Source organism: Manis pentadactyla, chromosome 4, assembly GCF_030020395.1.
Source record: "Manis pentadactyla isolate mManPen7 chromosome 4, mManPen7.hap1, whole genome shotgun sequence".
Taxonomy (NCBI): domain Eukaryota; kingdom Metazoa; phylum Chordata; class Mammalia; order Pholidota; family Manidae; genus Manis; species Manis pentadactyla.
The window spans coordinates 18,318,266-18,330,892 of NC_080022.1; the positions used below are offsets into that span (position 1 = coordinate 18,318,266).

Consider the following 12,627-nt stretch of genomic DNA (forward strand, 5'->3'; position numbering starts at 1 on the left):
TGAGATTTTTTTTCATAATCTTACTGCCCCCAAGCCCGTTTTCCCATGAAATTTTGCAGCACCTCTTTTAAGCTGATGAGTTCCCTGAAATGGTGCTCATGGTTTGAATTCCTCCAGCCCTGACTCCTGGAGCTGATATAAGCTCTGCCAAAGCAGGAAGTAAAGAATTGAGTTTTTTCACAGGTATTTTCCAGTTTTGAGGAAGAATTACATACTGAGTATGAGTATTTGGAATTCAAATATGTAAAATGTGTGTGTGTGTGTTTAAAGCTGTGTCATGAATGTCTCTTTCTCAAAGTAGAAAAACCTTATAACAGCACAACAGAAATCTTACTAGCAAAATTCCTGATAGCTCATTTTTCTGTGCTCCGGCCTTACAATATCTAATGTATGGGAGGTTTTAAAAAATCCTGAAAATAGGATTGAAGTGAGTAATCTGCCTCCTGCTGTTTTTGTCCTTAACGGGCTGTGGGTGATCAGGGTGCTGCCTAGACTCTTTTCCTGCTGCCAGGGTTCTCCGGTACTGTCGCACGGGGCTAGTTCAGTGCATGGCACACCAAGGATCTGGTTGGCATTCCTCTTTGAGAAAACTCTACGGTTAAAATGTGGCTGGTTGCAACTGAGGAAATGAATTCTAATCTTTGTGATAATTTAAATTCACACTCAAATATCTTAAATGGCTGCTGTATTGGACAACTCAGATATGGAAAATTTCCATCATCACAGAAAGTTCTCTTGGATAGCACTGTTACAGAGTTCTCTTTCTAAGATGCCCGTTGGCTTGGCACAGGTCTCTGAACAGGTTGACTGTTTCCCCAGCCTTCTAATTTATAGATGGAGATGGAGTGCAGATGCCTTTCGGTTGCCAAGAATATTAATATGTGAATAAAATATTGTGTAGAGCTTTGTTTCCTAAGGAAAAAACATATAAAATAGATGGTGGCATTTCTCAGAGTAATAACTGTTAAAAGATGTCTGTAACTGCTAGCACAATGGTTTGTTGATTGAATTTATGCTAATGTATCTTTGGAGTATCTATAATCCATTATTACTTTTTAAATTTAGGTACTTAAAGCTTTCACCAAAACACCCAGAATCAAATACTGCGGGAATGGACATCTTTGCCAAGTTCTCTGCATATATTAAGAATTCAAGGCCAGAGGCTAATGAAGGTAAAAAAACAAAAACACCTCCAAATGATTGAATTGCCACTGCAAAATACCCCCCAAACAAATAAACAAAACCCAAATACCCGATAATGACAGTGATTATAAATGATTACTTTGGAGTCCAGACATTCCTGTAAGTGTTAAAAAATTGGACTAAAGAGTTGATCAGAAATTTGATGATAAACTAGAGTGAATCCTTAAGTTACTGTTTTTCTGTTTCTAGCTAGAAGGACTGTGCCTAGCATATAGTAGGTATGTGATAAAATGTTTATTAAATGAATTTGTTCTCATATTCTTAGAAGTTACTGTGAAGGGAGTTATGCATAGAATTAATAGTGCATCAAAAACAGTAGATTGGGTGGTTTGAGATAGCTTGATGTAATTTAGCTCAAATTATTACTGAACCTTTTGTTTATTATTGAGTGCTAGCAGCCTAAAATCAGTCTGGGTAGATTTTTGTGCTAATTATTCTTAAAGAGCAATTTTTGGAGTTGCTCTAAGACAGCATTTAGACTCACCAGCCTTCCTAATTTCTGTGCATCCTAAACCTAGAATTTCTATATTAAGTCATATTTTCATGGTGAGAATTGCTTAGATAGTACAGATGCAATTTTATTTATTAAAGGACAGTCTCTTATTCCTTTTACCAAACATACATAGCGAAGGGAAGCCTCTTTCAAAGAGGTCCCATTTAATGAACCTTGTCTTTAACTACAGCACTGAGTATTTTCCTTTTTCTTCTCTTTGAGATGTCCCAGCTCCTGAAGACACTTTAATCCATCATAGTTTTAGACAGTTTGAGAGTGCGGGTGGGGTTCTTTTGGGTAGAAGTTATAGCAGCAAATGAACAAGAATACCAAAAGGAAATAAAAAAACATATAAATATAAACATCTTTTATAAATTGAAACACTTGCTGATTTCCTTATGTTATTTCAGTAGGCAGATTTCCAAGCTATTCAGGCTATTATTTTTTGATAATTAAATTTTAAAATTGCAGCATTTTATAAGTTAGTATTGAATTTCAGTGGTGTCTGGAATAATAATCACTACATGAACTGTTTTTCTACAGAGAAGAGAAAAGGGGAAAAACCTTTTGCTCAGGCCTCGCTTACATCTATTAAATGTGTTCCAGTAGCTGCCTTTTCTGGGAGCCATCTTCCTTAGTAATTGCCTTTTTCCTGACTAATGTTTCTGTCTAAGTATTTCACATACAAAGTAAACAGTTATATTGGAGCCCCTTCTATCCACAGATAGTACCTTTTCTGTGTCATTCCTTAATGCAGGTGATGTTCTTTCCATAAAATTGTCCTTTTTATACCCAGGTGCTCTCGCTGCATAGTTCTTTGAGCTCTTATTAGTTAAATCATGTTTTTATTTCCCCATGTGGCTTTTAGAAGCTGGAGGGTGGATGAATTTTTTGATACTTGGTGGGGAAGAAAGGGGAATAAAATGTGTTTGCTTAAAAAAAAATGCTTTGAGGGATAGGGTAATGGGGAGAGAATAGGGAAGAAAGTGACTCATTTAAGTATAACTTTGTATTCTATTTTTTCCTATCAGTTTGGTACTGTCTTAAGTAGCCACCTACACTCACTGTCCTTAGAATTCTATAACCAGCAAGAACAAACAACATAATGGATTACACAGTGCATAACTTAGAGGGCTTTATATTAAATTACCTATTGGTAAATAAGAATTCCAGTTGCCAAGCAACTTCCTCCCAAGGGGGCCTGTCATTACCATGAGACTTTAGAAAACAATATTCCAAGTCACTTTGGAGCATCATGGGTCTCCCTTAGGTTTATTTGTCGCAGGTCTCTTATATGTCTGTTTAGTGCAATTAAATGCCTTATGAAAGACTAGGAAATAAGTGATTCCACCTCCTTATTCCCCCAAACAATAAACAACTTACACAGAAATGGATTTGTCATTTTACTTGGCAAATCAGAGTGGGCAAGTCTTTGATTTGTTTTACCAGCCTATTAAATATTTTACAAAACGTAGTATGTTTGGACAATTTTAAGACATTTTAAAACTTAATTTTAGGTAAGGGATTGATGCCTAGCTGCTATGGTGTTGGGTTAGTGAAAGTGAAACAGAAAGACCAATGCATAGATTGGGGTACAAAGTAAGTAAGATTTAAAGAATAAAATAAAGGAATACTGATGATAGACAAAATGTGTAATTATTTTGGTAACATGTCCAAGTTGAATGGGAGTAAGAGTTTGTATGATCTTTTGAAGCATTAAAAGAGAAATTAATGAGTAATTCCCTTCATGGGGATGGGTTAGGCATGGCTCATCCCAGATATACTAAATTTTTTCAGTTTTGCAATTTAATTTATATACTTTATTAAGCTCCCAAATGTAACTAATAGATGTTTTATTAGTCTGTTGGTACTTACAATATTCTTAAGAGATCAATGAATTTAGCAATGATGAAATCTGCCTATTATGTTTTGAGGCATATTTCATAATGTCCAAATTCCTATTTTTAAATGGAGGCAAAGCATCTATAGGTTCTAATACCTTTTTATTCAAGACTCACTCTCCCTCCTGGCTCCCTTTTCTCTTCCTTCCCTCTCTCTGTCTCTGGAAGTGTTTAGAATCAGGATGATTGTTCATTGTAGCTATGAAACTGCATTGTATATTTCATCACCTTTAAATACTCAGTAATTCTCCCTGTTTTCCACTGATGTGTTACCTGGCCTTTAAAAAATTATTTGTATAAGATTACCCTTTATATTAAGACTAGCAATAACTTTAAAATACAGTTTTATCCATGCAAGTGCTGATAATTTTCATTTTCTTCTTTGTAAATTGTATTGTTTTCTACAGCAGGTATGGTTATGTTTTAATATTTTTAATACTTTCTATCTTGCATTTACTCATTCAAATTATACAAGTAATAGAGTAATGCATGCTTATTGAAAAAAATTAAAGTATTTTAGAAATAAAATTTCAGTGCCCCTTCTTAATCACTTCATACAACCTCTTCCCTAATAGTATGTATCCTTCTTTTTGCTATGAAATTTTTCAAGCCTTGTATATAAATGTATATTCATGTATTTACTTACATTCTACAGTTGTCTTTTTCACATACTGTGTGGTAAAAATCCTTCCATATTGAAATAGAGATCTACCTTATTTTTTAAGAATGCTGCTTAATATTCCATAATGTGAATTTTTATTTAATCACTACCCTGTTCATAGACATCCAGATTGTCTCACTTTTTTTTATTATGACAAACGATGCTGCCAATGAATGTCCTTGTACTAGATTCCAAATAGATCAAAAGGTTTTGTCTCGTAAAAGTGTACACGTGCAAGTATTCATTCCCCACACTTCTGACCCTGGTGTGTGTGTATGTGTATTCGTGGGTGCATAAGTGTGTGTGTGTGAATCTTTTTAATTTTGTTGTATTCTCATGTGTGTGTGTGTGTGTGTGTGTGTGTGTATTCGTGGGTGCATAAGTGTGTGTGTGTGTGAATCTTTTTAATTTTGTTGTATTCTTGTGTGTGTGTGTGTGTGTGTGTGTGTGTGTATGCGTGGGTGCGTAAGTGTGTGTGTGTGAATCTTTTTAATTTTGTTGTATTCTCATAGGCAAAAAAAGCTGTTTTGGTTTCCATAATGAATTTAAAGCTAATTGTATGGCCCCTATTGCAATTACTTAATTTTTTTGAGAGTTTTTGAAATACCTCTTAGAGATAGCAGCATTATTGCCACAGAGAGGGAATTGAGAATAATAGCGCTGCTTAACTGCAGAAGATAGGGAGCTACTTTCTGATGGCCTTCTAGTGCCCTCTAGTGGTCAGTCTTGATGTTTTCTTTAGCTTAACCATTTCAGATTCCTTTGCAATGGCTTATCTTCAAAACTGTTAGTGATACTCTTACCTCTTGGTAATCTCTGTTTTTCTCTGTTTTATTGGCCATTTCTTATGTTGATGCATAAAAATTGCTATCAGACTAATTCAGCATTCTTTGTTTTCTTTAATATATCCTTTGTTCTGAGATTCTTAACTATGAAAAATCATTAACATTTTAGTCAGCTACAGCAGTTCATCTTCATTGCAGGTGCTTTGCTAAGTCTAAAACTATAAAGAACAGTACATAGAACGTTTTGCTTAGCTTCTTAATTTTAATTCATGCCTTGCATCTAGGATGGTAAGCATCGTATGTTATAAACCTTGTACATTTAGGATACTTTATTTTTCTGTTGTATACATTTGAGAACTAATTCAGGAAGGGGATTGATTTAGAGCAGATTGAAGATCATAAACTTACTCAAATTTGCCATACAACTCAAGTGCTATTTGAGACATTATTTTGGTATTTGAGTTCAGTTAATATAATCTTCCTTCTTTATTATCTTCCTTATGATGTGTTCATTGTGATCTGATCAAAGAACAAGTCTTTATATATACTGTGTATTTATTCTGTATTCACTGCTTTCGATAGGAAGCACATTGAATTTTTAAGTTTGATCTTTTATAGTCCTGAGATTCTTTTGTCTCCTTCTCATCTTCTGTCCTTTTAAGTACAACCATGAAAAGTTTTCTGTCATGGCCCTGGACTCCTTACTAACCTAGCTGTTTCTCACATTGCATTCTTTTTAGTTTATAAACTTTAAATTTCAGCTGACTGTATGCATTATCAGAGCTTGTATATAATTAATAAAAGGTTATATATTGCCTTTGTATTTTTGATCTTTTATTTTTAAATATCTTGACTCCTTGTCATTTCTCCAGTTGAAAAATTGACTCTCTTAACTCATCAACTTTATTTTACTGGATTCCAGTGCCATGCTGCTTAACTGTTTTTAAGAAATGAACTAACTTGATCCTGGCTATGACTAGAGTGACCTTTTATTAATAAAATAGGTAGTTCTTTGATCTTGTCGTCTGTCACTTGATATTCCAATTTGTTTGATACGTACTTAAGTAAAAAATATTACCAGTTTTTTATATCTAAGTGGCTACTAGAGTTCTATAGCAACAAGCAGTGTGCACCTCATTTCTAGCTTCCCACAAGATATAATAGTCAAATATCTCATCGGACTTTAAAAGAGCCTACTATATATTTCCACCAAATTTACTTTTGAGCCATCTCCATTTAAGAAATTCAAAACTTTATACTTAATTATTGGCCCTACTTAGTCTGGGGCAGTGTCTAATATGTGCATAGGTACACTGCCATGGATTTGATGGGATATGCAGAAGCAAAAGGCACAGACTTTATCTTCAGCAGACATACAGTATGATTTGAGAAGTAAGAATAATGCATTAAATTTAATAACAAGAATTAGAAGGAAAAAGCTCATGATTTAGTAGATTATTTAATATAAATCAATGCTGAGTTTAAACATTTAATGGCTTTAAAAATCTAACAGTAATAGTGGTCATGTCAAGGACTGAATGTAACTAATACATTTTTTGAAAACATTAAAAACCATAAAGAATTCATTTATCAGATACTGACTTTAAAATGACTAATGTATATATTCAAAGTAGAAGAACAAAGTGGAAAATTTCAGCAAAGGAACCATTATCAGAAGGAACCAAATGGGAGTTCTAGAATTTAAAAAAACAATACTGAAATTATGAACTTTAATACATGAATTTAACAGATTAGACAATGATGAAGAAAGAAAGAGTGAGTTGGAAGATAGGCCAGAAGGCAATGTCTAATGGAAGTGCAAAGAGACAAAAGGACCAAAAAAAAAAAAAAAACCAAACAGTGTAAAATGTGGAGCACAATGAAAAAAGTTTCACAGATACATAACTGGAGTCCCAGAAGGAGAGGAGAAAATGTAGTCAAAAGCTGTAGTTAAAAGAGGTAATTGCCAAGAATTTGATGAAAGATAACAAGCCATGGAGTCAAGAATTACAAAACCCAAGAAGGACAAGTACAAAGAACACTACATCTGTGCACACCATGATCAGTTGCTGAATACCAGAGATAGAATCTTAAAAGTGGCAGAGAGAAAGTCCTTCAAGATAAAGGCACTAAGACTGAGCATTGATTCTCAACAGAAATGGTAGACTCCAAAAGACAATCTGGGATCTTCAAAGAGCTGAAAAAGAAAGTGAGTTAGAATTCTGTAAGCAATTAAAAACTCTCCAAGAGTGAAAACAAATACATCCAAATAATTTATTTTCGCCTCAAGATGTGACATTTATATTTATAGCACTGGATTATGTGTACTTGCTAAACCAGTCAGCTTTTTCTTATTGCCGTTTCTGTGAGCCTCTAAAATTCACCATTCAATTATCAATTCCAAGTAGTCATAACAAGTCAAATTCTAAGAAGTCAGATCTCTTTTCTTTGATACTGAGAATAAGGCAAATTCTCTACTTCTTTATTTCCGTATCTATAAAGTAAGATAGTATCTATCCTTCCTATGTCCGTTGGCTGCTCTGAGAATTAATTCTCTTACTAAATGTTCAAAGTTTGTCAGCTGAAAAATGCAAGAATATAATAATTAAGACATACTTTGTACTTATGAATTTTAAAAAGTGAGGGCAAAATAAACATTTTCAAGCAAACAAAAATTGAGCATTCATCCAACAGACCCATACCAAAAGAAATACTTAAAGTACTTTTCAGGCAAAAGGAGATGATTTCAGATGAATACCCAGAGATGCAAGAAGGAAGAGAAAGCAAAATGTAGTAAAAATATATTGTAAAATATAAATGAATGCTGTCTATACAAAACTAATACCATGTGGAATTTAAAATATATGTCGAATTAATACATGTGACAAGTGCATGCAGGAGAGGAGGGATTTAATGGACTTAGAGGGTTCTTAGGTACTTATATTATCCTGGAAGTGGTGAAAGTTGTAATTAAACTTAAATTTAAGTCAAGAGAACAAAGACCAGTAAAATAATGTATAACATGCGGATATGAGGGAAATGAGTTAATAATTTTAAAACAATCCAAAATAAAGAAAGTAGAGTAGAACACAGAGCCAGGTGGGCAAGTAGAAAATATGTGATGGCACATTTAGATCAGCTTGTAGTTACATTAAATATAAATGATTTAAATACTCCATATTGAAGTTAAACTTTGCCAACTGGATTAAAAATATGTTGCTTTTGTATAAGAATACACACACAAAAACACACATACATATATATGTATATCCATGAAAGTTGAAAGTAAAATAGTGTAAATACTAGCCAAAAAAGTTGGCAAAGCTACACTGATAGGGTAGACTTGAAGGAAAGAAGCATTACTAGAGATAATTGAAGGATGTTTCAAACTGATTTAAAAGTTTAATCTCCCAGGAAGGTATGATAATTCTATATTTGTATTACCAAATAGCCTCAAAATGCACAAGCCATTTGATAGAACTTAAAGAGAAATAAACTCATCCACAGTTGGTGGGAGATTTTAATTCATTCTCTTAGTAACTGTTAGAATCAGCCAAAAAAGAAAAAGTCAGTCACAGTATAGAATTGAACAACACAATGAACACATTTAATCTCATTGATGTATATAGAACACTGTACCTAACAACGGAAGAATGTGCTTTAATGTTTCAAATGAACATGGAACACTTAGCGAAATTTATTATAAAGCTGAGCCATAAAGCAAATATGAAAATTTTTCATATCTTTTACGTGGTTTTTGGAGAATTCTTTGAAAAAATGTATGCTTATAAATTTGAAAACTTGGATAAATTTACAGAAAGTATAGTGTAACGGTATTATTATAAGAAGGGATTAAAAATGTAAATAGTCTTTAATCTTTAAAACCATTTCACAAGGAAAACTGCAGATCCAGAGAGCTTCACTGTGGACTCTTCTAAGCATTTGGGGAAGATGTAACATCAGTCTTGCATGTATTCTTCTAGGGAACAGATAAGAGGAAAATACTTCTCAACTTGTTTCTTTGAGGTCAACTTTGATATCCACCCACACAAGAACATCAAAAGAAAGCACAGTTTCAGGCAGTCTCTCTCAAACATAGATGTGAAAGTCTGAAAGTGTGCCAAATGCAGTAATATCAGAAAAAAGATAATACAACCAAGTTGGGTTTAACTCAGGAATGGAAGATTGTTTAAACATTAAAAACATCTGTATAGATTATCACACTGATAGAATAAAGGAGGAAAATTACATCATTTCAGAAGAAGAAAAAATGCATGATAAAACGTATTAATTATAAATATCTATTTATTGAAGTCTTAGCAAACTAGATATAGCAGAGACAAAGAGAATCTACAAAAAAAGCTATAATGAACATACTTAATGGCGAACTAGGGAAATTTTCTGTTGAGATTGAGAACTAGAGAAGGGTGCTCACAGTCTCTTCTATTTAGCATTGTACTGGAGGTCTTGGCCAATAAAGTAGTCAAGAAAAAGGAATGAAAAGAATGAGAATTATAAAGGAAGGAATAAATTTGTCATCATTCTTAAATAATATACTTCTGTATGTAGAAGATCCAAAGGAATCTACAGGTAAACTGTAAGAATAACAAGCAAATTAGCAAGGTTGTTGGATATAAAGCTATTATAAACATCAGTTGTATTTTTTTTGCATTCTAGCCACAAACAATAGCATAACAAAAATATTCATGCCATCAAAAATGTCAGCCATTTAAAAAGGGGCATTACGATTAGCACACACAATGTAGCGGGGGGGACACAGGAAAGGCAGTATATACAGAGAAGACAAGTAATGATTCTATAACAACTTACTACACTAATGGACAGTGACTGTAATGGGGTATGTGTAGGGGACTTGATAATAGGGGAGTCTAGTAGCCATAATGTTCAAGTAATTGTACATTAATGATATCAAAACAAAAAAAAATGTCAGCCATTTAGGAGTAAATCTTAAGAAAAAATGGGCAAGGCCTCTACATATGAAACATAAAACACTGAAGAAACTTTAAAGAGTTAAATAAATGGTATTCATCAATTGACTCAGTATTGTAAAGATGCCAGTTCTTCTCAAGATGGAACTGTGTTGAATTTAGATCATTCAAAAATCCAACAGGTTTTCTCACTGTGTGTGTGTAAATTGACAAGCTAATTCTAAAATTTTTAGGGAATAAGAATAGCTCAGGTGATCTTGAAAATACATGTTTGGAAACTTAACATTACCTGATATCAAGATTGCTTATAAAGTTACAGTAGTTAAAACAGTGTGGTACTAAAGCAGATGGAGCAGAATATGGAGTCAAGAAAATATCCATGTTTGGGGTTTGTGTGTCTTTCCTTCTTATAGTATCCCCACCTTTCTTTCAGCTTTGGAGAGGGGTCTCTTGAAAACACTACAGAAGCTGGATGAGTATCTGAATTCTCCCCTCCCTGATGAAATTGATGAGAATAGTATGGAGGACATTAAGTTTTCTACACGTAAATTTCTGGATGGCAATGAAATGACATTAGCTGATTGCAACCTGCTGCCTAAACTACACATTGTCAAGGTAGGTTTGTAACATGTGGTGTCCCATTACTCTTAGGCCTAGTATGTTGTGTGTGTTTTTCTGTGACTGCAAAATATTCAAAGATGTAACAGGTAACTTTAAATTGGAGTTTGCTACACTGACTTACATTGTCAAATTCTGTTCTGTGATCAACTGGCTTTTTCTGTTTGAGGGGAAATACATTTATTGATCCCTTATTATTGTTTGAGACACTCTGTTAAATGGATAATAATAAGTACTAGTTGTGCATTACAGATCACAAGAAGGAGAAACAGAGATTTGAAATAGTGCGTGTGTTTTATTTATCCAGTGATGACACTTGGCTGTCTGGATGGATGGCTGACACAGGCATTTATAATCACTGTCACGCTTCTGAATCTCTGGTGTAGTTTGCAGCCCTTGCCATTATTGAAAACTCTAGTTAGAATGAAGGTGACAGACTTCTTTTCAAATAGAAGCAGTTTTCAGAGATTCACAGAATTAGTTTGCTCTGAAACAGAGAGATGTCTGGTTTATAGGTCACAGAAAATAAATGTTAACTTTTGATCCCTTTGTATTTCAGGTGGTGGCCAAAAAATATCGCAACTTCGATATTCCAAAAGGAATGACTGGCATCTGGAGATACTTAACTAATGCTTATAGCAGGGATGAGTTCACCAATACCTGTCCCAGTGATAAGGAGGTGGAAATAGCATATAGTGATGTAGCCAAAAGACTTACCAAGTAAAATAGCACTTCTGACAGAGATATCTTCACATCTTCCCCTGACTAAGAATATGCTTTTCCTAACAGACTGCTCCTCTTCCTACAAAGTAGAGACTTTATTTTGCATGAACATGCAGTTATTCAAGATCAGGATAAAGGGTAGACAAATTATAGTAGCCATCTTTCAATATACACTCCTAAGCAGTATTATTTTAAAATTCTTTCACCCTGCCTACCTCCCCTACCCCATGTCCTCCTCTCTTATTTGGAGACACTCCATCCGCACTCACTGCAGAGGTAGTTTGCCATCTCTCTGCAGCCCTGACCATTGTGTCCGTGCACTGCCAGATCAATGGCAGAACTTTTGAGATGTGATGTTTAACTTAAAAGAGTGACCATGACCTCATCAGTCAGCCCAAAACTGGCGCATAATGCATGGTACAAGGAATATTTATGTATTTTTGGAATTTTATATTTAGTATGAGTATATGAAAGGATTGCTACTGTATCAAAATATTGTTTCAATTTAGTCTATCCTAGATAAGTTGCTGAAGGATGTTACCAGGAGTAAAGAGAGCCTTCTGCACAAAGTCACTACAGATTTTGCTATTTTACTTTGTACATGGATTTTTACTTTTGCCTGAAAGCATGTATCTTACCACTTATAACATCTGACACTATGTAGAAGCTAAAAGTTAAGAGGGGGGATGATAGTCTCAGGATCTTCCTCAAGCATTTTATTCATATAAGAAACCAATGGGCACCTGATAATCTGTCCAAATGTGTTGTTGTATGTATTTTGCCCAGTGCCATTCATTTTGAACATAAGTGCTTTCTTTCTTTATTTTAAAAAGCTCCTTTTTAGGTAAGCATAGACCTTGATATTTGTAGATCTTTTGAGCAACACTATATAAACTACTTAGTTGATTAAGCTGTAGCAGTACAATGATTGGTAATGGAAAAATTAACACTTACAGACATTAACCTTAGGGTGGGTTTATCGAAATGACAAGTAAATTTTCTTTCTAATATAATGTGGATAATTTAAAGAATGCATTATCCATTCTATATTTTTTAAAAAAAGATAAAACACAGATGGCCACCTTTTCCATTCCACCCTCACTTACTATTAGACCTTAGTGGAGAATGGTTCACTCCTTTTGGACTAAATTATAGTTGTTATGGTGATTATATATTTACCACAGTTTTGCCTAATCTCAGTCATTGCACTTCCTTCAATTAAATTTTTCTACAGCCACATTGAGGAATAGCACTCTGCGTGTTTATTTTTTAAATTGAAGTCTGAACCAGGAAT

At 33.9% G+C, this 12,627-nt stretch overlaps 1 protein-coding gene across 1 annotated transcript in view; it reads left to right on the forward strand.

Annotated features, from left to right (window-relative positions):
* The window catches only part of CLIC4 (chloride intracellular channel 4), a 67,292-nt gene extending 54,908 nt beyond the window's left edge, over positions 1–12,384 (forward strand). Inside the window, exons 4-6 of the mRNA XM_036914756.2 lie at positions 1,066–1,172; positions 10,426–10,607; positions 11,170–12,384. Coding sequence (XP_036770651.1) covers positions 1,066–1,172; positions 10,426–10,607; positions 11,170–11,334 — 454 coding nt within the window. The 3' untranslated portion in view covers positions 11,335–12,384. The remainder of the gene's footprint in view (positions 1–1,065; positions 1,173–10,425; positions 10,608–11,169) is intronic.
* The last annotated feature ends 243 nt before the right edge of the window (positions 12,385–12,627 follow it).